This window comes from Halichoerus grypus, chromosome 5, assembly GCF_964656455.1.
Source record: "Halichoerus grypus chromosome 5, mHalGry1.hap1.1, whole genome shotgun sequence".
NCBI lineage: Eukaryota > Metazoa > Chordata > Mammalia > Carnivora > Phocidae > Halichoerus > Halichoerus grypus.
The window spans coordinates 1,764,878-1,792,514 of NC_135716.1; the positions used below are offsets into that span (position 1 = coordinate 1,764,878).

General features: G+C 62.7%; 1 protein-coding gene across 1 annotated transcript; it reads left to right on the plus strand.

Moving 5' to 3' along the window:
• The first annotated feature begins 1,606 nt into the window (after nt 1-1,606).
• Nucleotides 1,607-26,642, plus strand: LOC118548745 (maestro heat-like repeat family member 5). Its single transcript, XM_078071654.1, has 26 exons — nt 1,607-1,672; nt 2,735-2,818; nt 3,209-3,325; nt 3,580-3,699; nt 4,200-4,349; nt 4,500-4,622; nt 4,741-4,817; nt 6,191-6,326; nt 10,097-10,192; nt 10,791-10,895; nt 11,379-11,514; nt 11,581-11,675; nt 12,824-12,973; nt 13,575-13,729; nt 14,738-14,882; nt 15,184-15,368; nt 15,641-15,778; nt 15,989-16,100; nt 16,302-16,481; nt 16,802-16,888; nt 16,983-17,159; nt 17,989-18,144; nt 19,747-19,869; nt 24,662-24,764; nt 24,992-25,066; nt 26,464-26,642. Exons 1-26 carry the CDS (start codon nt 1,607-1,609, stop codon nt 26,640-26,642), a joined length of 3,270 nt encoding a protein of 1,089 aa, XP_077927780.1.
• Nucleotides 26,643-27,637: the final 995 nt, after the last annotated feature.

Sequence of the window (27,637 nt, forward strand, 5' to 3'; positions counted from 1 at the left end):
CTGCCTGCTCTGGGGGCACAGACCCCTGGAGAGCGTTGGGTTTGTTTGTGGTTCCAGTGCTGGCAAGTAGTAGATTCTCAACAGGCTTCGACTGAATGAATGAACGAACAAAGGATGGATGGACGGGTCCAGCGGGCAGCGGGGCAGCGGGTCAGCGGCACCAGTGAGTCTGCCTAACAAGCAGCCTCAAGCCTGGGCTTGGCTGTAGGTGTCAGCTGGGGTGGGGGGTCTCCGAGCCGGACACGCTGGGACACACCAGCAGGCCTGAGGCCGTGGGGCGCGCCGTGGCCGGAGGGCCGAGCCCACGGGAGACGCTGGCTCCCCACCCGCGGGAGTGAGCGGCGGCGCAGGGCCCACACTGCACCTGATCCCAGACCTGACTTATTTTTTTATTCCCAGCGGGGTGCTGGCTTCACGCCCCCCTCGTTTTCCTGATCAAAGAAGTAATCGATCATCTTTGTCAGGCGCCGGACAGTTTGGAAACCTGGACTCATGGTTATCTTAAAGCTCCCGGCTGTATTGTGTGTCTGCGAGGAAGCCTGTCGGTGGGAGAACGGCCTCTGCCCTCGCTCCCGCGCCTCTGCGCCTCGCTGACACAGAAGTCCTGTTTCTTTTTTTTTTTTTTTTTAAGATTTTATTTATTTATTTGAGAGAGCGAGTACATGAGAGGGGGGAGGGTCAGAGGGAGAAGCAGACTCCCCGCCGAGCAGGGAGCCCGATGCGGGACTCGATCCCGGGACTCCAGGATCATGACCTGAGCCGAAGGCAGTCGCTGAACCAACTGAGCCACCCGGGCGCCCCAGAAGTCCTGTTTCTGATGGTTTTAATTTGCCTTTCTTTTATCAGCGGTGGGGGCGCGTCTTCTCATTTCTCTGCTGGCCGCCGGGGTCTCTCTCCTCTCCCGACGCAGGAGTTTCTTCCGTGGTAACACTGACCTTGTGCCCTACACGCAGCAGGTGTCTCTTCGTGGTCCCTGCGGGCAGCTGTGCCGAGCGCGCCGTCCCAGGTCCGTGCCGCTAACCCTAACACTCGTCTCCCTTTGTTTGTCTCGTCACGTTGGGAGAGCCCTTCTCTACTCCGGGATTTCTCGAGTAACAAAGCCCAGTCTGCTCAGTACGTTTACAGTCGTCCTTTGGAAATTCCACTATCGTAACTGCCTGCTGTTTATTTTGCTGTGAGAAGTAGAGTAGGGACCTAGGTTAATTTTTTATTCCAAACGATGAGCTTTGGGACCCCGTTCTCTTGGGCTGGAGTTCTGTGCTCCTGTCGTGAGGAGTGTTCCCTCTGCTGGGCTGGCTGGCTTCCGCAGGTGGCCGCGCCTCCGGGCTGTGTCCCAGCGCCCAGCGAGGCACCTGCCCTCGGCGCTCCGTGCTCTCCGTCTCCTGCCGCTTTCTCACCGCTTTCCCCGCAGACGCAGATGCACTGCAAACAAAGTCGCTTGGGCCGCGTGACTTAGGGGCCCAGCCAGAGCCAGACCTGGGAGGCCTAGGCTTCTCTTGGGCACCCCCAGCACAGGGCTGCTTCTCACCCAGACAGGGCGATCTTGGAGGAGCCCCTGAATGACAGATTGCTCTGGGAGGAAGCACTCCTCGGCAAAATCAGGACCATGTCAGTCTTGCAGAAGAACGTGCTGTTGGATGCCGTCCACCACTACATCAAGGAGCACAGCCAGGTGGGACCCTGGGAGACCCGCTCGCCCCTGCAGGACATCCCCTTCCCCCACTCCAGGGCTCACTGGGGCCCACACTGCCCCTTGGCTTCCACTGGCCTCTGCGTCCCTGAAGCCCCTGACCTCCTGGGATGTGTGGCAGAAGGTGCCAGAAGGCAGGAAGGAGTTGGGGCACAAGGAGAGGGGCAGGTGGGACACAGAGACCTTACCAGCTGGTGCTCAGTGCCTGGCATCCAGGGGTGGGCCTGGGAGCCACGTGGAGCCAGACACAGCCTGCCTCCACCTCTAGGCCTTGGGGGCTGTAGAGGACAGGTGGTGTCTGGCCCTCCTCTGCACCTGAGGACCTCCCAACCTGTGGGGTGCAGGAGGCTTCCCAGCTCAGACCTCCTGCAATTGTGGGGGGCCAGGCCCTGCTCCTCCCTGATGCCCCGCATGCTCTGGCCTCTGTCCAGTGGTGGCTGAGGTCCCGGGTGGGGTGGGGCTCTCCTGGCCCCTGTCCTCCACATTCCTGCTCCAGATTCTCTGGGGGCTCGGGGCTGACAGACAGGACTGAGCAGGGAGGATAACAGCAGGACCGATGCCCACAGAGGGAGACAGCCCCAAGCACACACAGACCTCAGCTTCGGAACCTGGAAATCCGGCTGATGGCCAAGCCATGCTTGGGGACCCTGGCTCAGAGGTGGGGTGGAGGGGAAATCCAGCCAGTGGGGAAGAGTCTGTGCAAAGGCCCTGAGGCCAGCAAGATGGTGGCAGGAGAGGGCTGGGGAGCACTCTCAGGAGATGCCAGTGGGGCCAGGCCATCAGGGGCTAACCAGCTTCTGTCCTGCGGGTGGGGGGTTGCCAGGGATCAAGCAGAAGTAGGCATGGCCAGAATCACACTTTGAGTGAGCCCCCTGGCGGGTTGCTGGAAGGTAGCACCCCCAAAACTCTCCTCACCTTTTGGGAGTAGCTTGTCTTCTCTGCTCACCCGCAGGTGACCACCATCCTTGGGGGCTCCTGGTGGATTTGGTGTCCCGCTCCCCCGGGTGGGTTGGCTGGGGCCCAAGTCCTGTGTTCTGCCTGCAGCTCATCTGGAAGGAGGTGGCTAGCACTGGCATCCAGGAGCTCCTGGCGCCCTTGAACCTGGAACTCAAGCAGCCGTTGGAGAAGGTCAGTGCCTGGGCAGGGCTGCCCAGGGTGCCTATGTGTGCTCCGAGACCCCCACGAGGCTCTGAGTGTGGCGGAGCATGTGGCTGCTGAGGCCCCTCCCCACCCCCCAAGTGACTGTCATGGTCCGAAGCTCTGGGTACATGGACAGTGCCCCAGGCTCAGCAAGGAAGCAACGCAAGGCGGGGGGTGGGGGGGCGCTGCAGTGACCCCCCCCCGTACCTCCTCCAGTCTCACATAGACAGTGGGTACAGCAACCTGGGGCGGGGGCCGTGCAGTTTGGGAGGGGCTCAGGATAGGCTCCCCAGCTTCCTTCACCCCTCACCCAGCGGGGTGGCTGCCCCATTCCCTGGCCCACGGGCCCAGCACCTGCTCCATCCTGCCTCCTCCCAGACCTTCCTCTTCCACATTTACGGGCTGATCCTCAGAGAGAGTGCCGACGAGGAGCTGGTGAGAAGGCACCTGGCCGACCTCCTGGAGCTGTCCCACCAGTCAGCCAACCAGCGGGAGGTGGGTCCGCAGCCCACAGCCCCCCGGGTGCCCGCGGCCCCCAGCGCCGTACTGGGAAACATGGGGCCACCGGGTCACAGGTGCGGCCCAGGGAGACCTCAGGGGCCCGCCCGCAGCGGTGTCCTGGCTCTGTCCTGCCCTGACGCCCTTCAGGGCCTGCCTTTGCAGGGCCCTCGGGAGGAGTGGGCAGGAGGCAGCAAGCACATCCCGCGTGGCCGCGGGGGGGCCGACTCTCGGGGTCCTCCGGCCCGCAGGGCATTGCTGCTGCCATCGGCATCGTGTCTTCCTCGCACCTGCCGGCCGTCTGGGCCGCACTGGAGCACCTGGGCCGCACCAGGTTCCTGCGGACCGCCTTCATGTCCCCAGACTGCCAGGTAGACAGGGCAGCCTGCAGGCGGGAGGGGCCGGGGGCCTGGAGATGTCATGCGGGCGCTCGAGCCTCATCTGCTTGTTGTGACCGCTGCCCTGCCCACCTCCCTGAGGGCCTGGTGTGTGGCTTTCAGACTGTCTCGCTTCTTGCTGTGGCCTGGCACTTGTGAGCTTGGTCCCTGGGGCCCCACACATGCGATCCAGAGCCTCTGTGGGGTCTGATGGTCGGGAACTGTGGGCTGGCCCTGACCTCAGCTTCCTCACCCGGCACCTGCCCTGCGGGTCTGCGTTGAGCACCTCTATTTTGCTAGTCCTCGGCCCCTCGCTGGGAAGAGCAGATGCGCAGGAGACACTCAGAGGCCCTGGCCCGCCTGGAGAAGGAGCAACTCCAGCTAGAGGGCAGGGGAGCCAAGGGCTTTCTGGGGGAGGGGCCGGCACCCGTGCGCAGGACTGAGGCCCGCAGCCGTGTCCTGGCTCCGTCCTGCCCTGACGCTCCATTCTGCAGCAGCCGGACCCCGACAGGCACTGGAGGTGGGTCGGCTGCACCTCTCTGCTCTGCTACGGGCAGATGGCCCTGCACGCCAGGGAGCAGATCCTGCCCTGGGTGGACAACGTCATCTCCAGGATGGTCTACTACTTCTCGTGCAGCTGCTACGTGAGCCCTGCCCCAGCTCGGGCAGCAGGGGTGCGGGGTGTCCGCGTGCGCGCACGGGGGCCGCCTGGCCTCTGACGGGGTGGGCACTCGGGCTGTGTGGTGGCGGGCCAGGGACTGCCCGCCGATCCTCCCCTGACTCTGCACGGACAGGACAATATCCTGAAAAGCAGCTTCCTCTCGGCCGTCATCATGCTTATGAAAGCTCTCAAGCAAGAGAACAGTACCCGGAGCTACAAATTCTCTCAGATACCAGAGCTTATCCAATGCCTCCTGGTGAGCGACTCCCACGGGGACCTGCCAGCCGTTGATCACAGGGGCGGCCAGCAGGACACAGGGCATGCATGAACCGGGCCGGGAGCTATCGCCACGCACCTCTTGCTCTGACCCCCAGTGCGTCCTTCAGAAGGAGCCCAACTTCCTGGCCACCCTCTTCCGGCAGAAGATCATACTGGTCATTGTGGGACTGAGGTAACTCTCCTTGGGGGTCCAGGAACGAAGACAGGTCAAGTCCTTTGTGTATTGGGTGGGAGTCCATGTGTGAGGAGACAGGATGTGAAGAAGGGGCCACAGTGGGTGGGGCTGGCCCTGCTGGAGCCAAGCCACCTACCATCGGGGACTGATTTGCTTTGTTTCCTATCCAAAACAGGTTGTTAACGCTGACACAGACTGATCCCTGACCTGGCCTCAGTCACACACTGAGTCCTGCCCCTGGTCACACTTTGAGCTCTGACCCTGGTCACCCTCTGAACCCTGACCCTGGTCACACTCTGAGCCCTGACCCTGGTCACACTCTGAGCCCTGACCCTGGTCACACGCTGAACCCTGACCCTGGTCACACTCTGAACCCTGACCCTGGTCACACTCTGAGTCCTGACCCAGGTCACACTCTGAGCCTTGATCCTGGTCACACACTGAGCCCTGATTCTGGTCACACTCTGAGCCCTGACCCTGGTCACACTCTGAGCCCTGATCCTGGTCGCACTCTGAGCCCTGACCCTGGTCACATTCTGAGTCCTGACCCAGGTCACACTCTGAGCCCTGACCCTGGTCACACTCTGAGCCCTGACCCTGGTCACACGCTGAACCCTGACCCTGATCACACTCTGAGTCCTGACCCAGGTCACACTCTGAGCCCTGATCCTGGTCACACACTGAGCCCTGATTCTGGTCACACTCTGAGCCCTGACCCTGGTCACACTCTGAGCCCTGATCCTGGTCACACTCTGAGCCCTGACCCTGGTCACACACTGAGCCCTGACCCTGGTCACACTCTGAGTCCTGACCCAGGTCACACTCTGAGCCCTGATCCTGGTCACACTCTGAGCCCTGACCATGGTCACACACTGAGCCCTGATCTTGGTCACACTCTGAGCCCTGACCCTGGTCACACTCTGAGCCCTGACCCTGGTCACACTCTGAGTCCTGACCCAGGTCACACTCTGAGTCCTGACTCTGGTCACACTCTGAGCCCTGATCCTGGTCACACTCTGAGCCCTGACCATTGTCACACACTGAGCCCTGACCTTTTTCACAGGTTGACCCCTGATCCCATTCACAGTGCTGACATTGACCGCAGAATAATTCCTACATTTTCTCACAAATAAATGTCAGTGAACCCAAGTGAATGAACTGGGATGGCCTCCCTCAGTCCAAAGGAGCTCTGTTTTCCATAACAGAATCCTCCCACCAAGCCAGAGTCTCAGGCCTGTCTGGAATCCAGATCCACTTCCAAATTTTAAGTTGTGAAAGCCTCTCCCAGCTGGGAATCTGTTTCAGCCAGGTCTCTCATTCCTGGACTATGGGCTCTATGATAAAGTCCAGAATCTTCATATTTCTTCTAGCAACCTACGGCCCAGTCTCAAACCCATGGTCAAGTCCAGGATCCTGCAGACCTGCTTGCAGAGCCTGTTCATGCTCCCACCCATGGAGAAGTTGAAGAGCTGCGTACCTCCGCTGGACCCGGCCCTGGATGTCATGGTGACTGCCTGTTCTTGGGGCCGCTCTCCCGGCTCTGGGTGTTGGGTTCTGGGTGCTGGGCTGGTTTGTCAAGCCCTTGCCACGTGTGGGAGCGAGGCGAGCACAGGAGAGAACCGTGGCCGCCCGGCTTTCATCCTGGCTTTGCCACAGTCTTGTCTTGACTCTGGAAAAGCCTGAGTCTTGAGGTCTGTCCCTGCAGCGGGGCTCTGGTCTCCATGCTGCCTACTGATGTTTTGTGGTTCCGATGGGACCAGGGCGCAAAAGCACTCCCCAAATGTGTGCTGCTTCTGACCGCCTATCCGTCAGCTTCCGCTGCCCTAACAAACACGCTTCCCCACCAGTCAGGCCCAGCGTGCTGTCCCCCCAGGGGCTGGCAGGGACACACGGACACACGTCCACCCACACGCCAGCAGCCAGGCAGGTCCCGAGTGCCCAAAGTGCAGGCCAGTGTGCTCTCCATCCACCAGGAAGCAGAGTCCCGGTGACCTGCCTTCCAGTGTGCACCGACAGGAGGCTGGGTGACACAGCCCCCCAAGAATCATTTTTCTTTGAGGACTTTAGTTTCGGTCCCATGAAAACAAAGCAGAGCAGGCAGTGAACCGTCCAGCCCACAAGCATTGTGTTAAGAATGGCACCGACAGGGCACACACACTCCTGCTCCCGGGAACCCTGTCAGTGGGAAATAGCAGACCGGCGTGGAGACAGGTCACAGCAGGGACGTGAGCTGTGCCCAGGCTCGGCGGCCAGGGAGGAGATGTGAGCCTGGAGTCGGGGGTGCACTCCCGGGGGAGCTCAGAGAGTGGGGATCACAGGAGAAGTGGACCGCTGTGCAGCTGCGAGGGGGTTCCGCCGATCCTCTGGGGAGCTCTGGTGCTGAAGCAGCTGAATTAGAACAGCAGCCAGCCAGGGCACCGGCCAGCCGCGGGGGCGTAAGCTTGGATGCCAAGGCCTGAGCGGCCAGCAGCTGGGAGGGGGTGCCTGGTCCCCAAGTCCAACATCTAATTGGAGCCCAGTCCCAGGAGGGACGGGCCAGGGTCTCAGAAGTGAGGCCACAGAACATGACCCTGGGCAAGAGCTGGGCTTGGTTAACGGAGTCAACAACTGAAGTAGAATTGCCACAGAAAAAAAATGGCACACATTCAAAGTATACAATTTTACACATTTTAACCTCTATTTGTGAAACTAGCCTCAAAATCAAGATGATGAGCATATTTATCACCCCCAAAAGCTTCCTCGTGCCACTGTGGAGTCCCTCCTTCTCGCTATTGTCGTCATGATAGTTTGAATCTTCTAGAACTTTATATAAGTGCCATCATTTGGTATATGCTTACCTGCCTGGATTCTCCCCACTCCGCATAATGGTCCTGAGGTTCATCTACACTGTAGCTCGTATCCGTGGCTCAATCCTCTTTCCTGGCATACTCACTGGCCAACAGGCCTCCTGTTGCTTCCGGTTTGCGACTATTACGAATACAACTGCTGTGTGTGCAGGTCTTTGTACGGACTCGATTTTGATTTTGGGGGTAAATGCCCAGGACTGGGACATCTGGGTCATAAGGCAGCTGCATGCTTAACTTGCCAAACAGCTTTGTATCCCACCATCACGGACGGGAGCTCCGGGTCCTTCCATGTCCTCGTCAACACACATGGGAGTCGGTCCTAAAGTTTGGTCATTCTAATGGGTGTGTCGTGGTGTCTGGTGGTGGCTTGAAATTTCATTTCTCTACTGACTAAGATGTGGAGCATCTTTTCGTGTGCCTTTCACCATCTTCATATCTTCCTTGGTGAGGTGTCTGTTAAATCTTATCCCTAGTTTTTAAATTACATAATTTGTTTGGTCATTAGTTTCTAGAGTCCCTTTTATAGTTGCAATGTGAATCCTTTATCAGGTGATTTGAAAATACTTTCTTCCCATCAGTGGCTTATCTTTTTATTGTCTTAATAGTCTTTTCTGAAGAGCGGAAGTTCTTGATCTTGAGGATGTTCAATTTATCTATTTTTTCTTTCATGGATCGTGTTCTTGGTGTTGTATCAAGGAACTCTTTCTTTAAACCAAGGTGACAAAGATTTGTCTCCTAGGTTTCACCCTTAGGTCCATGACGTTTTGAGCTTTTATATGGTGTATGATACGGACTGAAGCTTAGCTTCTTGCTGGTGTCCCAGGACCACCCAGGTCCCAGCTTACGGGTTGAAAAGAGCACCCTTCTCTTCCGGATCACCTTTGTGCCTCCGGAAAATCAGCTGATCGTGTGTCTGCTTCTGTTTCTGACCTCTTTATTCTGTTCCGTGGATCTATTGATCTGTTTTTTGTTTTTTAAGATTTATTTATTTGAGAGAGAGCTAGAGAGAACGAGCAAGCGAGAGAGCGGGAGGGAGGGGCAGCGGGAGAGAGAGTCTTACGCAGACTCCATGCTGAGCCCGACGTAGGGCTTGATTGCATGACCCTGAGATCACGCCCGGAGCCAAAACCAAGAGTCGGATGCTTAACCACCTGCGCCACCCAGGTACCCCTGGCTCTATTGATCTGTTTATGCTAAAGCCACATTGTCCTGCCCTGGGGAGCTTCAGGTACATTCTGAAGTGGTAGAAGTTCTCCAACCTGGTTCATCTTTTTCAAAGTTGTTTCCACTTTTTTAGGTTCTGTGCGTTTCCATGTGAATTACAGAATCAGTAGGTCCGCACACTGGGATTTTGATTGGGATTACATTGAATCTATAGAACGATTTGGGGGAAACTGACATTTTGACATCATCTTGTCTTGTAATCGAGGAGCTCCATGTACCTCTCCATTCACTTCGGTTGTCTTTAAGCCCCTCAAAAGCTCCCCAGTTTTCCGTGTACAATGTCTTGCACGTTTTTTGTCAGATTCTTTCCTGTGTATTTTGTATTTTTTTCTGATATTGACAGTAATATTTAAAATTTTAATTTCCACTTGTTCATTGCTAGTATACAAGACTACAGTTGACTTCCGTTACATTGATCTTGTACCTTCCTGAAACCCTGCTGAACCACTGATTAGCTTTTTGGGGCATTCTGTAGATTCATTGGATTTTATACATGACTTCTGTGAATAGTTTCCTTCTTTCTTTTCGGCGTGGATGCCTGCTTCCTCCTTAGCTTACCGCACTGGCTGGAACCTCCAGCGCCACGCTGACGTCACCTTGCCCCGGCCTGATGGGGAAGGCACCCAGCTGCACCATCCAGTGTGCTGTTGCTGTGGCTTCTTGTGGGTCCTTAGATGCTTTTTGTTAGGCTGAGAAGGTTCTCTTCTGTTTCTGGTTTGCTGGCCATGTTTATCAGGATGGATGTTGGACTTCGTCAAATGCTTTTGCTGTTATCTATGGAGATGATCAATTTTGACATGTTGTGTTTTCATTTTCCCTCGGTCAAAGTACTTTCTGGTTTTAGTTTCAGTGCTGGGAGGAGTTCCTAGGGGTCTCCTGAGGAGCCCGGGGCGGGGCAGCGTACCCACAGCATCTGCGGCTCACTTCGGGGGTCTTGGGGACAGGTCTAACCCCCACAGGAGTTGTGATGTGAAGACCGGGCGGCCATGAGGGTGCTGTCTGTCCTCACCAGGGACAGGGTGGACACACAGGGCATGGACGTTACAATCATCTCCCCAGGCCCTGCAGGGAGGAGTGACTGAGCCCTTGCCGGGGGCATTTCCTGGGACCCCGGGGAGAGATGGGCGAGCGTGTCGGCCACGGACGCCATGGCGCTGGCAGGCCAACCCCGGTGGACTGACGCCAGGTCACGGTCTGTCCCCTTAGGTGCTGTACAAGAAATCCATGCAGGCGCTGGACCTGCTTCTCCAGAATTTCATCTCTGAGAACAAGAGCATGGATGAGATATGCTTCCTCCTGCAGGTGAGGGTTGGTGTGGCATGGGGTGCAGAACAGAGGGCTCCCACTTGCCCACCTCGATCCTGGCCTTGGACTCTCTAAGGTCCACTCAGCGTGGGTCCCTTGTATACGGGGGGGGAGGGGCAAGAGGGCCAGGTTGGCAGGTATGCCCCACGCCGCTGACCCAAGTGCTCCAGGGGCTGTCTTCTCTCACGAAGGCAGCGGTGGGTGTTTCAGAAGAGCTAAGGACCCTGCAAGAATCAAGGTGACCCACTGACCTCACCTCCTAGCACCCCTGAGGGCAGGGAGCAACAGACTCAGGGATGGTCTGCGGGCTCCTGGCTTCCCTCTGCTCCCTTCCGTGGCTGCTGCAGCCCCCGAGGCAGCTGAGGCCGACCCAGGGCTTTTGGATCACACGGTCCCAGACCTGGCCTCACCCGGGGGAGCTGGGCTGGTGGCCGGGCATGAAAGCCTGAACCATCTGGTGGGCGGGACTGGTTATGGTCACCTCACCGTCACTCAGCCCCAGCGGCTGCGTCCAAGCCAGGTGGGTCCAGGTGGGTGCCGAGGGTGGGTCCACGGGGCTGACTGGGCTCTCGGGCTCGCCTCTCCCCCATCGCAGCACATGGAGCCCTGGCTGCAGTCAGACAAGAGCCATGAGCACAAGCGGGTGGTGCAGACCATCTTCCTGCTCCTCAAGTACGTGGTGGACTACGTGACGCTCACCGTGAGTGGTCTCGACACCCAGCACCCGCGGCGGTGGGGGACAGGCGGGCAGGCCCGAGTGAAGGGAGGAGCAAGGAGCCCCCAGGGTGCTCCTGCCTCCGTGCTGGACCCAGCCCAGCCCCCGCTCCTGACTCCCACAGTCAGTATTCATCGAGCGTCCGGGCTGCTAGGCACGGTGCTGGGGGACAAGACGAAGGCCCTGCGGTGCCCCCAGTCCTGGGGCAGAGGTCACAGTTCAGACAGGGCGGTCGGGGACATCTTGACGGCACGGCTGCCCGGGCGCAAAGACTTGAAGGAAGATGGGGAGGGAGACTGGGTGGTAGAGGGAGGGCATTCCCGCCGAGGGAAGGGTGCCGGCCAACGCCCAGAGGCCTGGCCCATGGGACGCTGGGCCCAGGATGGACGGACAGCCGGAGGGCAGGGGCACGCATGGGGAGAGGACATCTGCATGCCAGGCCGGGCTTCAGTCTGCCGGCCTCCCCAGGAAGAGGCCACGCCCTCCCTGCTGGGCCACCAGATAGGCCTGCTGGCGCTGCTGTGGCGCGACAAGGACCCGGTGACGCGGAGCCACTCCCACCAGTGCATCTACCTGCTCCTCCAGCTCCTGATCCAGCAGAAGGGTGAGTGGGGAGCCCCGCCCCCAGGGGATCGCAGCTCCAGGCCTCCTGACGAGGTGCCCTCCACAGGGAGCACGGAGCAGTTCATGCATTTGGATAAAATGAAGAACTTTGAAGCAAAGGCCCGCAGAGAGTCAGAAAGGAAGTTCTACAACGTGGTGAAGGTGGGCCTGTCAGAGCTGCAGCGGGGAGGGGCGGCAGGACCCCCCACGGCCCCGGAGCAACGCCCCGACCGCTGCCCCCAGCCCCCCACCCATTCTACAGCATACGCAGGGGGCAGGGCACGTGGGGCCAGGCCATGGACATCGCAGCCTCCCACCTGTGACCTGGAGGTGCGGCAGGGCCCCCTGAGTCAGAGTCTAGGGCTCTCGCTGACGTCTGCCCTCTTGGCACCCACTCCCCTGTGGCCTCTCTGTGGCTCCTCATGAGGGCGACAAGTGCATCTGCTGGGACTGACTCACGCTCACCGCCTCTGCCCTTCCCGCCCTGGGTGCGTCCTTCCCAGGCTGGCCCCCTCCCCTCAAGGTGCACTAGGAGTCAAGGGTTTGGGTTCGAGTCCGAGCTCCGCCTCCAACAGCTGGGTTGTTCAACCCTTCCACACTTCGGTTTCCCTGCCGTTCTAAGCGAGGGTCACTGGGCCTGACCCCCAGGCTGCGCAGGCCTGCTGGGACGGGAGCCGCAATCCCTCGCCAGCTCGGCGCAGACAGACGTCCCCCGGGAACCCCTCCAGGAGAGCTGAGCGCTCAGAAGCCTGCTGTCCTGGTGGGGTCCCTGGAAACAGAGCCTGGGACAGGAGTTCCCGGGCAGTTACGAGGATGAAGCTGGGTGCTCAGGAGGGGGGAGTGAGGGAAGCAAGACAGGGCAGGGATGAGCCGAAGGGGGTGGTCCCAGCCCGACGCACAGGAGTGTGGCAGCATGAAGTGCACCCCCTCCCGAAGCAGGGGCTGGACCCTTGTACCCGAGTCAGTCCCTGGCTGCAGGCTGCAGGTGGGGGCCCCTGACCCCTGCACAGAACAGCTTGCTCCCATCACCATCCCGAGCAACTGTCCAGAGCAGACGCAGTTGGCAGCCTGTACCGGCCGCCGAGCCGAGCTGGGGGGCGGGGGGCGGACACCCCAGGGCCTGTCGGGGAAAGGGGGAAAGGCGGGGCCCTTCGGGGGTCCCTGCAAGTCTGCACAGCTGGCATCCATCCCACCTGAGTGAGAGCAGCGCCCCCACCACAGCCCCGTCTCCGCGCCCACCCAGGAGAGCCTGCCCAGCTGCAGAGCAGGGCCGGTGGCCCTGTGGCCCCTCACCCCACCCCTCGGCACAGGCCTTGAACAGGAGCCTGACCGTGGCCCAGCACACACAGCTCATCCTCACCCTCCTGGAAGGGCTGGGCAGCCGTAGCCGTCTGCAGTGCAACCTGGCCTCGCAGCTGCTGCTCGTGATTTTCGAGGACCACAGCATCAGGGCGGAGCAGGTGCGCCCCGGGCGCAGGGCCCTCTCTGCGGGCCCCGTGCAGGAGCCTCCAGGGGGTCCGTGTGCCCGTGGGAGCACACCCTCGTCACAGAGAGCACTGAACCCCAGAGGCGGTGGGTCCTGAGTACGCCCCTAGCCCGCAGCACTATACAGCCCTGCCCCCTGCTACCCGAAATGGCACAGCCCAGCCGTCAGCAGGGCCCAGCCTCCTCGAGGCCCCAGGGCCCTGCCACGGCAATCACAGCGACACCCTGCCCTGCTCATTCAGTCTTACTCAGCAGGAGAGGGTTCCCTGCCCACCCTTGCCCCTGGGCGTTTGATGGCCGTGGGTCTGGCCTGGCCAACCTAGTCCACAGCCCATGCAGATGTTTTGTCTCTTGGGGCTGCCAGACCCATCAAGCCTCCTAGCCCCAGGGACGGGGAGCGGGGAGCGGGGGAGGAGCCATGGCCGCGGCAGGCAGCACTAGCCATGGGTCCGGCACGCGTGCAGATGCCTCGTTGTGGGCCGGGGAGCCCACGACGGACTCTGGCCCTGGCAGGGCACCGAGGCGGGGGCTGGGGGCTGCTGTGAGGCTCTGTCCTGGCCGTCCTTCCACGCGCAGGTGGCCGAGATCCTGCAGGGCCTGTTCCAAGAGCTGCCCTCTATCGTGTTCAAGAGCATCCTGCAGACCATGATGAGGGTGGTGACAGTGCTGGGGACTCAGTACACCGAGGAGACAGTCGAGGTGATACTGTCCCTGTGTCACCCCTCTGACAGGTAGGTCACCTGCACCCACGACCCAGAGGCAGATACTTGTGCCTCGTCTGTGGTCGGCGCTCCCAGGCCACACACTCTCCCTGGGCAGACTCTGCTCCTGGGCGGGCAGCCGTGTGCAGGACGCTTGCCCGAGTCTCCTCTCCTTCCCGGACTCCGGAACCAAGGCCGGGGGTCCCCGGGGCTGTTCCAGGCTGAGGGGTTAAGGCGGAGGCTCCAGCAGTCCCAGGAAGGGGGCTTTCAGCATGGAAGTGTCCCTCAGACTCAGAGAGCCCTTAGAGGCCCAACGGCAGGGGGCCCGGAGGTCAGCTGGGTGACCCGGGCCCACACACGGACGGCCCCACCGCCCCTCGGGGCTAGCGTTAGGTTTCCAAGCGCACCTGGGGACATCAGCTGGGCCCACCAGCAGGAGGCTGGAGCCTGGGACAAATGCGGGGGCCCCGGGCCGCTGAGAAGCCCCAGTCCAAGCAGCCCTGAGTGGTGTGTGTGCACTCTGAAGTCTGAGAGGTGCTGGGGACCAGGGTGCCCCCGGGAGCATCTTGGGGAAGACCAGCCTGTCACAGGGCCACACTCCCTTCGACAGGGAGCAGGCCTCCCAGGGGTGCAGGTCCACGAGCCCCTCCTTCCCCAGGGAGACACGCCCAATGTGGTGCCACTTTGCCCGGTCCAGCTGTTCGTAGGCCGCCAGAGGGGTAGCCCTGTGTCCCCAGGGAAGAAGCAAGCTGGGGAAGGCCACTCAGCAAGGGACTGAGGCAACGTCGGAACGAGCACCAACGTTAGGGAAAGCTAGATTGTGCTCTGGGCTTGGAGCAGGGGCCCCCACCTGACTGGCCATCAGGACACAGCCTCCTGGACCCCCCAAGGGAAGGGTTCCCCGTTCCTGAGGGGCCCGGGCATCTCCACTTCCACACGGCTGGCAGGTCATCCTGCAGTCCTGAGGGTCACGTCCCACCGGCCCCTCCACCCCGTGGGGCCAGCCAGCTGGCAGGACTGGGCTCCCTGCCTCCCCAGACAGGTCCTACCCCTGTGGAAGGCCCTGGCCGGCAATACCCGGCTGGCCCACAAGGTCCTCACCCTGCTCTATGTGAAGCTGACGCTGCGGCCCCCTAAGGAGCGCATCAGGCTCAGCCAGCAGGCTGAGCTCATCTCCTTGCTGGTGAGCAGCACCACACCCCCACTGTGTCCCCCCCCAGCGCCCCCCCCGCAACGGCATTGTCATTCAGGGGTCCCGTGGGATGCCGGGGTGACCTGGCAGCAGAGGGTCTCAGCAGAAGCAGCCAAGGACTCTTGATGCTGAGCCCCGGAGTGGACTCCCAGCCCCAGCCAGGCGTAGGCAGCAGGGGCCTGGGCCCGGGGCGGGGGGCGCGATTGCTGCTCCCAGCCGCTCGGCTCCCAGCCGCTCTGCTGGCACCACGAGGGTGTCGCCCACCCGAGCCCGGCTCTGTTGCCCGCTGCAGGCCCTGGGTACCATTTACGAGCTGCTCTACACCCGGGAGTACAAGGCCACGGTGCGCTGGGCCTTCGCAGGGATCCTCGTGGGCCTGCTGACACAGCTCCATTACCTGTTTGAGCTGGATGCGGTGGAGGGCATCTCCGACTACCAGGAGGACATCCTGGAAATGAAGCCCCTCAGCCCCTGCAGGTGAGATTTCTGACTGGGCCTCAGGACCCCAAGCCAGGCCCTCTTTCTGGTTCCTTCCATACACCCGTGGAACCCCTGGTGGGCACCAGGCCCTGGGCTAAGTGCCGGGGACCCAGAAAGGGATGAACTCCAGCTCCAGCTGGAGGCTTGCGCTCGAGGGTGGGGAGCAGGGGGCACAGCAACTGAAAGCCAGCAGGAGCCGGGATCCTGAGCAGAGCTCTGCAGGCCCCGAGCCCTGACTCGCCTCCTCTAAACACCCCACGTGCCCCTAGGACCTGCCTGGAGGCCCTGAAGGGTCTCTTCTGGACTACCAACTACTGGGAGGTGTTTGCCTACCTCAAGCTGTTGAGAGGCTGGGAGCTCTTTGAGCACTTGGAAACCTACACAGAGGGAGTGACCCTCTTGGCTAGGTAAGCGCAAGCCTTGGGGGACCTGGCCCCAAACAGCATCCCTTGTGGGGCTGCTCCTGTATTCTGTCCTGGGACCTGTACTCTAGAGTCCGCTGCCTGGGCCATGTCCCTGACAGAACAAGGTCTGGGGTGGGGGTGGGGGGGCTTGGGGGTAATCTCCTGGCCAAGGATGAAGACCTCGGGGCCCCTGTGTCGCTTCTCGTCTGACAGGGCCATGGCCCACTACGACTGTGAGGTCAAGGCTGTCTTGGGGCAGGCAGTCATCTCCCTGAAGAGCTCCGAGGAACGGGACAACATCGTGGCCATCCTCATCATCACAGAGGTCAGCCCCTCCTTGGCTCTGCCCTGCCCCTGCTCCTCACCACTGTCCTCTGGCCCTTAAGAAGGTCAGAGAATTGGACTTGCTTTCGTACCCTCCAGTAGAGGGGCATCCTAACTTCTTCCTTCCGTGTCAGACCTGCTTGCTGCCTCGAAGTACCTCCTCATGCCTAACCCCACTATCTCACGCTGCGCTACGGGCCAGTTTGCCCTGGCGGCTGACTGTGCCAACCCTAATCAGTTTCTCAACAGCCAAGAGCTCACCCAGTACATATCTCGGAGAACCATGAACAACTTCCTGAGCCTGGGCCTGAACAACCCCAACCAGCTGGTGCAGGCCATAAGCCTGAAGGGCCTCAGCAGCATCCTGATGCACCCCAAGAAGGTGAGAGGAGGGGCTGCCCACTCCTATGCCAGGAAGACTTCAGGGAGGAGGAGACATTTGAGAAGAGCCTCCACCGCGGGTCCAGCTGGAAGGGGTGGACGGGGGAGGCAAGTCGGGCAAGGCAGGAGAGGCTGGGAATGTTTGGGAAACCGCATAGGGCTGGAGGGGCCTCCGGGGGCTGGGACTCTGGCCTCCCTACCTGACAGCCAGGCCGGCTAGGTGGCCTGTTCCTGCTCCACCCGGCACATGGAGGACTCACACTTGGCCGGATGGGGACGTCCGTCCTCCACCTGCCCTTCAGGCCTCCACCTGCCCTCCAGGCGCTGGGGCTGAGGCCCGTGCTGCGCGCGCCAGGGAGGCGGGGTGGGCAGGGAGCTGCGACCTCCGACGCGGCCCGCGCCGCGGAGGTGACGGCCCGGTGGAGCGGGTGCAGAAGGCGGACGGGCAGCCCGGGGGAGCAGGGCAGGCCGGGGATGGCTGAGTCTCTTCCCCGCCCCGCAGGTGGTGCTGCTCCGCAATCGGCTGGCCGGGCTGCTGGACGGCTTCGTGAAGCCCGAGCCCAAGGACCTGCTGGGCCTGATGGAGATCCTGGGCGACATCCTGCACCACCTGGGCACCCAGGGCGTCGGCGCCGCCAGCCTCAAGCTGGCCCAGCACCTGCTGCCGCTGTTCGAGGATGTGAGCGCCGGGGCGGCTGCACAGCCAATGAGAGCAGCCGAAGCTGCCAGCCAGCCAATCGAAGCAGCCGAAGCTGCTCTTCCCGCCAATCAGAGCAGCCGAGCTGCTTCCCACCCCACCCCCGCCCCCGGGGCTTGTGGGTAAAGTCCTGTGGAGCCCCGCGGGAAGCTGGCCCGCAGGATGGAAGGTTCTGGGAGGCCTGTGCGCTGCCCAAGCCACGTGCTCCTCCACATGGGGGGCTGGGGCCGAGGGTGGAGGTGGGGCACGGGGTGGGGCACGGGGGCGGCAGCGGGCCGGGGCGGGGTCCGTAGTGCAGCCCGCGAGCTGGCGGCAGGAGGAGCAGGAGGGGCGGAGGCCGAGAGGGACCTCAGGGCCCCGTGTGCGGGCGGCGAGGGGCGCGGGAGCTGCGGTCCGCGAGGCTGGGGGAGGCGGGGGAGGCCCCAGCACGACCGCGGCCCGGAGCCCGAAGGGTCCCAGAGCTAGAAAGTGGCAGGTCTGGCTGCAGGGCCTGCGCCCCAGCCCCCACCTGGCGTGCCCGGGAGCGGACGTGGGCCCCACAGAGAACCCACCGAGGAGCGAAACCGGGGACAAATGGCCGATCCAGTAGGAGGGCTGCAGCCACTGGAGGGGGTGGCTCGAGGAGCGGGGACTGGCCAGAGAGAAGGCAGCCCTCGCTGGTGGGACAGGCCGGAGTGTCAGTGCTGGGGGGCCACCTGGTCAGCCGTCCATCTTCTGGGCCGCTGCAAGCCTGGGGGCCAGAGAGGAAGGTGAGAGAGGGGGCATGGCAGGTGGGGGCTGCTTGCGGCTGAGGGCTCCCCACCTCCCGCAGGAGCAGGCCCTGGTGCGGGGCAGAGCCATCTCCCTGTTCGGAGATGTCATCTACAGCGGCGGCAAGAAGTATCGGCAGGTGCTCAAGAGCTATGCCTTCCAGGCCCTGGTGCCGCTGCTCTTTCACCTGGTGGACTCCTGCCCCAAAGTGGTCGTGGTGAGCGCCCCCCAGCCTTGCGCCCAAACATGCACGCCGGCAAAAGGAGAGGGCCCATCCAGGGTGGCGCCTCCAATCATCTAATAACTTGGCTCAGCGCCCCCCACCCCTACCCAGCAGCCATGCCTGCAGCCCTGTTGCTCATGGCCACCTCCTCCCCAGCCCCTCTTGAGCCCTCAGCAAACTGCTTCCTTCTCACAAAGGGGCTTCCTCCAGTCCCATGCCTCCTCTCTGCCCATGCCCCAGACCATCGGATCCAGGAGCCAGCCCTCCGGACCCTTCGCTGGTGGTCTGACGGGGCTGGGAAGCCCTCAAGCCCGGGAGAGGGTGTGCCCCAGGCTGTGGGTCTGTCCGGCCAGCCCCCACCCAGGGCCTGGCAATAGGCGGATGCTGAGTGCCTGTGTGGCTGAGTGAAGGGGTGCGAGGGGGGGTGGAGGGAGACCAGGATAAGGCCGGGTTGTTGCCAGGTGGGAGGTGGAGGGCAGACAGGAGTTCGGAGGAGAGTGTCAAGGTAAGCCGGAGAGGCTGCCTAGGGAAGGCTGGGCTATAAAGCCTCGGAAGCTGCAGTCTTAGGATAAGCTGCCCGGGGCCAGGGGCCTCCTAGTGAAGGAGGGCAGCGCATTCTCTGAGCCAGCAGGAATGAACGGAGGAAGGGGAGGGCCGGCCCAGGCTGTGATCAGGGCCTCGTCATAGGTGCTGGAGGAGAGCACAGTCTCCTGGGGGACAGAGGTGTGAGCACCTGGCAGGTGGACTTAGGAGGAAGCGGAGGGCTTTGGAGAAGACCAGGTGGGCCAGTCCCCCCTCAACTCAGCAAGGCAGGGAGAGGCCCGCTTGGGAACAGGCCTGTCTCAGCTCAGGCCCCTGCTGGGTTTAAGGTGGGGCAGGGTTAGTCCCCTCTGAGGTCTCTCTCCTGCGCATGTAGACCCCATCTTTCTCCCCGTATCTTCAAGTGGTCGTCCCCTTGTGTGTGTGTCCAAATTTCTCCTCCTCATAAGGACACCAGTCAGATTCCCCTAGGGCCATCCAGGAACCCCATGACCTTAATCACCTCCGTAGAGACCCCACCCATAGACAGTCACATTCTGAGGTGCTGGGGGTTACCTGGAGAGACGCGGTTCTGCCCATCACAGGGGCACAGAGACTTTCTAAAGGAGTTCTAGACTCGAGGCTGTGGTTATTGGGTGCTGGTGAGGGAGGGGCCGGTGTTCCTTCCCTGGGTGCCTGTCCCTCAGCCCTTGAGAGAATCCCTCAGGGTCAGGAAGGAGGCCGGGGTGGCCAGGGTGACCACAGGCCTCTCGAGTTTTCCTGTATTAGTTTTTCTGAGTTTTCTCGAGTTTTTCTGAATTAGAGCAGAACACCCACGGGGGGTGGGGGTGGGACACTCCTGTGGGGGTGACCCTTGCCCCCGTGGGTGCAGCCCCTCCAGGGCTTGGGCAGACTCCTGGCCTGGGCACAGCTGTGAGTGGGGTCCTCGCTGGGCCCGGGACCCCCAGTGCGTCTGGGCCAGCGTGGCTGCAGAAGGCCACCCTCTTGGGGTGTGGCCAGGAGGGCACTGATGATGGGGAGGGCTGAGACCCGCCTCTCCCTGCGTGCCGCCCACAGAATACAAAGCTGACCTTCCTGCGCTGTGCCATCCTGCTCAAGTGGGAGTTTCGGAAGGAGCTGTTCGGGAAGTTGGCGTGGGGCCATGGCCTAGGCGCTGAGAACGACATTTTCATCTACATGGTAAGGCGCCGGCGCCCTCCTGGACACCGCAAATTCGGGGGGCCTCTGGGAATTGGCTTAGCCCCGGCACTCTCTAAGGGGCACCCCGATGGGGATGGGCTTGGTGCTGGAAGCCCCTTGGGTGGTCCCTGACTCGGTCCCATGGGTGTGTACTGAAGGCTGGCTCCGTGGGGGCCGCTGCAGCCCCTGGGAGGGACACAGTTCCCATGGCTGCGGTTGAGGGGAACTTGGGGGGCATGACCCCCACTGATGCCCCCAGTGCAGACATGGGGAGGGCCCTGTAGCTCCCGGAACTCAGGACCCCCCCTCCCAGACATCGCTGGGCCCATGTCTCCTGCTGAGGACGGCTGTGAGGAGGTGGGTGAGCAAGAAACCGTAGCTCTGATTTCTAGCAGTCAGTTTATTTCTGAGTCGGCCCCTGTCCAGCTGGGACCTGTCCTTGCTGCTCAGGGACCGCGGTCCCAGGCTTTTCTTCGGCTTGGCAGTGGGCAGGCTGCCACACCTGGCCCACGCTGGATCTGGTGGAGGTGTGCGGGTCCAGGGGCCCCGCCGAGGCTGGGAGACTGAGAAGGGGGGGAGGCCCGCAGTCTGGGGGCAAAGGTGCCCAGAGAGAGGGAGGCTGGGCTCCTCAGGGTCCGGAGGGCAGTGCCTCCCATGGGTGCCGTCTCTCTGGGGGGCCCGGCGGGGCCGCCGTGCTGAATCCCCTGCCCACCGCGTGTGGGATCGTTGGTTTTGTGCTTTGATGCGTGTGAATGATGAACTGTCCGCACGCTCCAGGTGTGGGTCCTTGGCCAGTTATTTGTATTTTTGCCCAGTTTGTGACTTGTTGACTTCGCTCACTGTGTCTCTGGTCGGGCAGAAGATTTGAATTTTACGTAGACAGACGTGTGACTTTCCCGTGGTTTGTGCTTGGGTCTGGATAAGAAACCCCTCGCTGCCGCGGGACGACGCTGGTGCCAGGAGCGGCCAGGAACGAGACCTGCAAGGGGGGCGGAAGGGGGGCCAGGTTGGTTGTGTCCCCCCATCGAGGCAGTGCTGAGCTCCCGCCCCGGGGACGTGGGGTGCTGGTGACCCGCTGTGCGCAGAGGCTCCACGTGGCACCAAGCGGTCACCTGAAGCGCAGGTCGTGGGCGCCCGCAGCTTGCTGCACCTTGACGCTTACGGCTGTGATGGGGACTCAGCGTCTGTCTGTCCGGATCCGTCCAGGGGTATGCTGGCATAAAGTGGGAGGTGGGCGAGCTCCAAGGGACGTGGGACCGCCGGGACAGCCGTAGCAGAAGAGAGCCGCGGCCCCGGGCTGAGAAAAGTGCCCAGGACGCCCCCGGCCCCTGAGCTGAGGGCCAGGCCCTGTGAGAGCATGGCCACCACCCCTCTGGGACGCAGCAGCCTGCGGGGCACATGACTCGCTGCGGACGAGCCCTCTGGGAGGCCGGGAATGGCGCACGCACGGAGCGGGCACGGGAGACCCGGGCAGAGTGAGCCTGGGGGACCCGGGCAGGAGCCCACTCCGTCTCTCCACCGCCGTCCAGAGAGTCACCGGGCACCCCCCACCCCCGCCCCGGCGTGGACGACACTCGGGGACCCGGGTCCACGCTTCCAGAGCACGCAACGAGGGCAGGCTTGGAGCCGAGAGGAGGCGAGCTGCCCTGGGCACCGGGGCCTCCCGCATCGGGTGCGTTTGGCCTTCTCAGGCTGCCACCCCCGGAGAGGCTGCCTTGCCTTCCATCCACCTCCGCTCTCCACACCCGCCTCTGACCTGCCCTCGGCACCCCTGCTGGTGCCCGTCCTCCTGCGGATGGCTCCCTTCTCATGAGCTCCCGTTGTCCCCAGAGATAATTGTCACCCGGGGGCTCGCTTCCCTGGAATTCCAGTATCGAGTCTTGCTACGGGTGTTTTCTGACCGTGGCCCATGGTGGGTTTTCGGCTCTTGTATCCTGTTGTTCCGGATTGTGGTCTTTCTCTGTGTGCGCCCCATTCCAGAGTCCTTCATGCTGTCCCTCCAGTAGGCCCTGGGACTGATTTGACGGGGTGGCTCTGAGCTGTCCCAGGTGCTCAGGTGGCTCTCGCCACGTTGCCACTCCTCAGGGACGGGGCTCCTGCTCCTCACCCAGGCCACGAGAGAGACAGACTCCCTTCCGGTTTCCCTCTGCCTCCCTGGTCCAGACCGCAGCGGTGTGTGTGATGCCGGGTCTGCTGGCCGCTCCCCCCCCACGGACACGGCGCCCACCAGGGGCTTCCAGCTCTGGTTCCACCCCGCCCGCGTCCGCCTGGGGACCTCTGTCTCCTGAGCTGCTGAAGAGAGGTAGAGAGCGTGTGCAATGTTAATACCTACTTTCTGAATCTTACGATTTGTTAAATGGTCCGTCTGTTAGGACACTGAACCGTCCACGTTACTAAGTCGCAGTCGTGGATTTCACAAAGTCCGTTTCTCTGTGCCTGTATTTGCGTCTTGGCTACAGACTTCTTAAGACAAGTGTGAGCCTTCAGCACCGGCCTCGGTGTGACCGTGGGGGTCCCGGGGGTGGTCCAGGTGCTGGGGGAATGTGAGCCTTCACCACCGGCCTTGGTGTGACCCTGGGGGTCCTGGGGGTGGTCCAGGTGCTGGGGGAATGTGAGCCTTCACCACCGGCCTTGGTGTGACCCTGGGGGTCCTGGGGGTGGTCCAGGTGCTGGGGGAATGTGAGCCTTCACCACCGGCCTCGGTGTGACCCTGGGGGTCCCGGGGGCAGCTCAGGCGCTGGCGGAGCCACGCGGTCCCCGCCGCCTTCCACTCCGGGGCCCTCCCTTCCTGCTCTTCCCCGAGGAGACGTCCCTGGGTTTGCAGATTTTCCCATGTCCACACCTTCCAGGAGCTCTGGAGTTTTGCCCAGGAGGAAGCGTGTGTCATCCCAGCTGGCAGGGCTCTGTTCGCGGTGACGTGTCATCCACCACACCTGCTGCCTTTGAGCCACTCGCTGTCACTTACCTTTTACTTTTCAAAACTCCCCCCTTTCCTGAACTCTTCCGCTAAGTGTCTGGGGCTGGCGTTCCTGTCCTGCCATGCCGCAGTCCCGATACTTCGACTGATCCGTGGGTGTGGGAATTCCGTCCCACTTGAGACACGCGGGTGACGTGTTCTCCAGTCGCGATGCTCCCGGCCCTGCACGTGGCGGCTGTCCTCACGCGTCCCTGCAGGTGTGCTGGGGCCCCGTCCTGCTCGGCCTGTGGGGGTTCCCTCGGCCATGGTGACCGCTCCACCAGCTGTTGTCTCCCAGCTCTGGAGGCCGGGGTCCCTGGGCTCCGGCCGCGTCACTGCCGCCCTGCACGCTGTGTGGGCGCCTCCCCTCCTCCTGAGGACACCGGCCGAGCTGCTCCACGGCTACCGCGTGACCCCATAACGGCATCGCCTCCAGGGGCCCCATCTCCAAGTACGGTCCCATTCTGAGGTCTTGGGGATTGGGACTCAGCATCTCTTTTGGGGGGACGCAGTCCAGCCTGTCCTGCGGCTCACGAGAGACCCCGCTCGCTCCAGGGAGGTGTCGTTCCCGCTGAGAGCCGCATCGCTGTGTTGCTCGAGCCGTCACACCTGGCCTGTCCTGAACTTGAGTCCTTTCTCTCGTGAGCCCTGCCCCTGGACCCTTTCTTTAGGCATCCTTCTTTCTGGAGCGTTAGAATGTTCCAGACCCTTCCTAGGGCTTTTCCTCTCCAAGACACGGGACCAGCCACCTCCAGGAAGTCCTGGTGTCTGAGTGGAAAGGGCGCGAGGGCCCAGAGTCCGGCTGAGCGGGCTCGCAGCTTGGCGGTGGGCCCTCGAGCGGACACAGAGCAGGAAGGCAGCTGTCCTTTTAAGGTCACGAGCAGATGGCCAAATTCCCAGCATGCGGGTTTGTGACCAGAAGGAGAGTCTGGTCGTAGCGGGTCCTGGGGCTGGAAGGAGGACGTCTGTGGCCTCAGGCTGCCTCGTCCGGACCCGGAGGTCCCAGCTGACATTTGTGGAGGGAAGACGGCTCTGAGGGTCCGTCCGGCCAGAGCAGGGCCAGAGGGGATGGCCAGGCCGGCCAGGGGTGGCCCGGAGTTAGCGCCCCTCGGGGAAGCCCGGCCTGGTGTGTGCATGGCGGGGCCTGCAGCTCTCTGTGGGATGTGTGGGCCACACGGTGACCTTGGCGGCTGAGCAAGGGGAGGGCACGCGGCAGAAAAGCCAATTCAAGCAGGCTTAGACGGTACAACAAACTGGTTTCTAAACCTGGAAAGGCTCAGAGGACGCGGCCACGGAACAGCTGGCATGAGCAGCCGGGCTGTGCGCGTCCCCTGCCCCACCTCCTCAGGGGTGGCCCCATCCTGGGCCAGCTCTCCCCTGTTTGGAAAAGCAGCCACACACCCCGGGGAGTTCATGGCATGTGCCCGGGGGTGCGCCGAGGCCGGCAGTGAGGCCGGCCCCCGTCCTGGTGCAGGGGATCTCAGCAGACCTCCCTGCCTCTGACCGGCCCTGAGCCCATTGCTGGAGCTCCAGTGGGAGGGGCACAGGTGGCTTCCTGGAGGACATTTGGGACAGTGTTGGGGGGTGGTGGCCATGTGGAAGGTCCCAGACCCCTCAACGCAGGCTCCCTCCCCCCGCCCCCGCCCTGAGCTGGGGTGGGACTCTGCCAGCCCCTCTCCCTCTCCCCCTGAAGGGGGCCAGCTTCTGGGGCCTGGACCCAGACTGGGGTCATGGCCCTCATCCCTCCAGGCCTGGGACTGCTAGGCGGCCTCGGGCAGAGCCAGGTCACAGAGGCCCAGGAGCCATGGGGCCCTTGTCTCCCCTCCGCACCCCCAGGTGGAGAGCAACTTCGGCAGTTACCACCAGTTTCTCATGCAGGCGTTGATTTACCTAGCCAGCCCCCACAAAAACCTGAAGCACACGGCCATGAAGTTCATCGGTAGGTGCCGGCCTGTGGTCCTGTGCTTCCGCTGTGGCACCTGCCACCCCCCCCCCCGCCTGAGCTGCCACGTTAAAGGCCACGCTCCTGTGCCCTGGGGGCAGCCCCAGCAGGGGCAGTGGCGCTGGCCCCGTGGCATGGACAGTGCTGACCTCCTTTCCCTGCCAAGCTGGCCTCCCTTGGTCCCCAGAAGCGCCCATACCCACCACCTTCCCTCCCTGACCCAGGGGGCATTCTGCAGGAGTACTTTACCGACCTCTGCTTTTCCCTGAAGAAGGGTGACCTGAAAATCCTCAGGAAATGTGAGCCCCGGGGGCCAAGAACATGGGACCTCTTTGTCTCCCGACTTCTAAGAAGGTCCCTCAACCAGCCTGTCCCAAGGGCGGGGCATTGTTTTGTCCTTGAGACTCCGTTCCAGGACAGGGCTGTGCCCCCCCACCCCACATGGGCTCCTGGGGCAGGGCTGTGCCCCCCACCCCATGTGGGTTCCCGGGACAGGGCTATGGTCCCCCACCCCACATGGGCTCCCGGGACAGGGCTGTGGTCCCCCACCCCACATGGGCTCCCGGGGCAGGGCTGTGGTCCCCCACCCCACATGGGCTCCCGGGGCAGGGCTGTGCCCCCCACCCCACATGGGCTCCCGGGGCAGGGCTGTGCCCCCCCACCCCACATGGGCTCCCGGGGCAGGGCTGTGGTCCCCCACCCAACATGGGCTCCCGGGGCAGGGCTGTGCCCCCCACCCCACATGGGCTCCCGGGGCAGGGCTGTGGTCCCCCACCCAACATGGGCTCCCGGGGCAGGGCTGTGCCCCCCCACCCCACATGGGCTCCCGGGGCAGGGCTGTGCCCCCCCACCCCACATGGGCTCCCGGGACAGGGCTGTGGTCCCCCACCCCACATGGGCTCCCGGGGCAGGGCTGTGGTCCCCCACCCCACATGGGCTCCCGGGACAAGGCTGTGCCCCCCCACCCCACGTGGGCTCCCGGGGCAGGGCTGTGGTCCCCCACCCCACATGGGCTCCCGGGACAAGGCTGTGCCCCCCCACCCCACGTGGGCTCCCGGGGCAGGGCTGTGGTCCCCACCCCGCCCTCCCCCACCCTGGGGCACCGTGCGGCAGACCCTGGGCATCTCTGCTGCAGACGCGGAGGTCCTGAAGCAGGACCCAGACTCCGTGAGCCGCAGATTCTACCGCAGCTTTTTGGAAGACATCAGTGAACTGTCTCAGTTTGTGAGGCACTGAGCCGCAGCCGAGGCCGCACTTGTTCCTGGCAGATGCTGTGTTATTTCTCTATTAAATGTGACAGAGTTCCCTTTGGCCTCCCCGGGCTCTCCCTGCCTGGGACCCTCCCATCACCCCCCTCCGTGAGGCTAGGTGGTCTCCTCTCCAGACACTCAGGACACGGGGCCCTCAGGAACTCTGCTGATGTGTCCTTTGGCCGCATGAACGAAGACCTTGCCTGTCGGTGCTGAGCCCAGAGCCTTGGGGGTCGGCCTTGACACCCCCCAGCCCTCCCAGTGCTTCCGATCCAGTGATCCCTACGCCCCAGCGTCTGGACCCTCCCCATGTGCCCCGCCCTGACCTAGGCCCTGCAGCCTCTCTTCCTGCCCCATCCGTGGCCCTGAGACCCTTGGGACCTGGTCTGCCCCTTCCTGATGCCTGCTCTGGCTCATCTCCCGCCCGTTCCGCTCTCTCTCCGCAGTGCCCAAGCGGCATTGCCAAGCCTTCCCTCCTGTTGCAGCCCCCGGTGAGGGGCCCTTCCGCTGTGTCCTGTGGCCCCCTTGCTCCCTGTGGCTGTTCTGGGGACGGCATCCGCGGCTGCTCAGAAAGTTCTGGACATGGGGTAGTCGCCTGGTGAATGTGACTCAGACCAAGGAGTGAAGACGTGCCTGGGACACGGCTCTCATCCTCCCGAGGTGCCGTGGGCCGCTTGTGCAGGTGCACCCCGTCAGCTCTCCGGAGGCCAGGAGTCCCCCAGAGACTCCAGCCAGGAAAGCGAGGGAGCGTCCTGGAGAAGGGGAAGCTGGAGGCCAGCCTGGAGGACGTGGCCAGCGAGTGGTCAGGGGGGTGGAAGGCCCTGAGCTGGAGCCTGCCTTGGCAGGAGGTGCCGCATGAACGAAGGCCAGGCCCGCCCTGCGGCCAGCAGCTGACAGGTTGGGGCCCGAGCGAGAAGCTGGAAGGGTGCGCAGGGGCAGGCTCGGGAGCCGCAGAGGCCTGGGAGTCTGGGCCTGCGTCTGCTGGAGACGTGGAGCCCATGGGGGTGTCAGGCAGGAGAGAAGCCCGGGCTACCCCCCACGGCCTTTCCCAGCAGCTGGGGGGCCGAGGCTCTTCTTCAGACAGTGGCTGTTGGGAGCTTGGCACAGCCCTGCTCCTGCCTTCCGAGCCCTGCGTGGCAGTGGGGCCAAGTGGTCAGGGCCGGAAGGCAGGGTGGGGAGCACCAGGGCATCTGTGCCTGGGGGAGGGCCTGGGGCCAGGAGCAGTCCGAGCTGTGGGGAGGAGTCTGCGTATCAAGGCAACTGGGGTCAGGGAGAAGCAAGCAGACTCTTTTAGGGATGCCGGCTTTTCGCGGTTAGATGGAAGAGGGCGCCCAGCAAAGAATAGTCCATGAAGCAGTCAGGAGGGGACGGGGTGTGGCCTTGCAGGAGCCCAGAACCAGTGAGCCCTCAGAGAGGGGATGAGGAAGGTGGGAGGGAGCGCATCTTGCTCCAGAGCGCTTTGGGGTCTGCTGAGGGGACACAAGGCAGCCAACATCCGCAGCGTGCAGACTAGTGTTCTAAAGAAGCCTCCCGTGAAAACACAAGTAGATCTTGGATAGATGATAATAAATGTACTTTTTAATGTATTGCTGGTGCTCAAGAACAGTAAGGGAAATCTCT

Excerpts from the sequence above, each read along its gene's own strand:
- LOC118548745 (XM_078071654.1), top strand. The coding sequence starts at position 1,607 with ATGTCAGTCTTGCAGAAGAACGTGCTGTTGGATGCCGTCCACCACTAC. Across the intron at positions 3,326-3,579 it reads AGTCAGCCAACCAGCGGGAG|GGCATTGCTGCTGCCATCGG; the intron begins GTGGGTCCGCAG and ends TCCGGCCCGCAG. Across the intron at positions 4,818-6,190 it reads CTGGTCATTGTGGGACTGAG|CAACCTACGGCCCAGTCTCA; the intron begins GTAACTCTCCTT and ends TATTTCTTCTAG.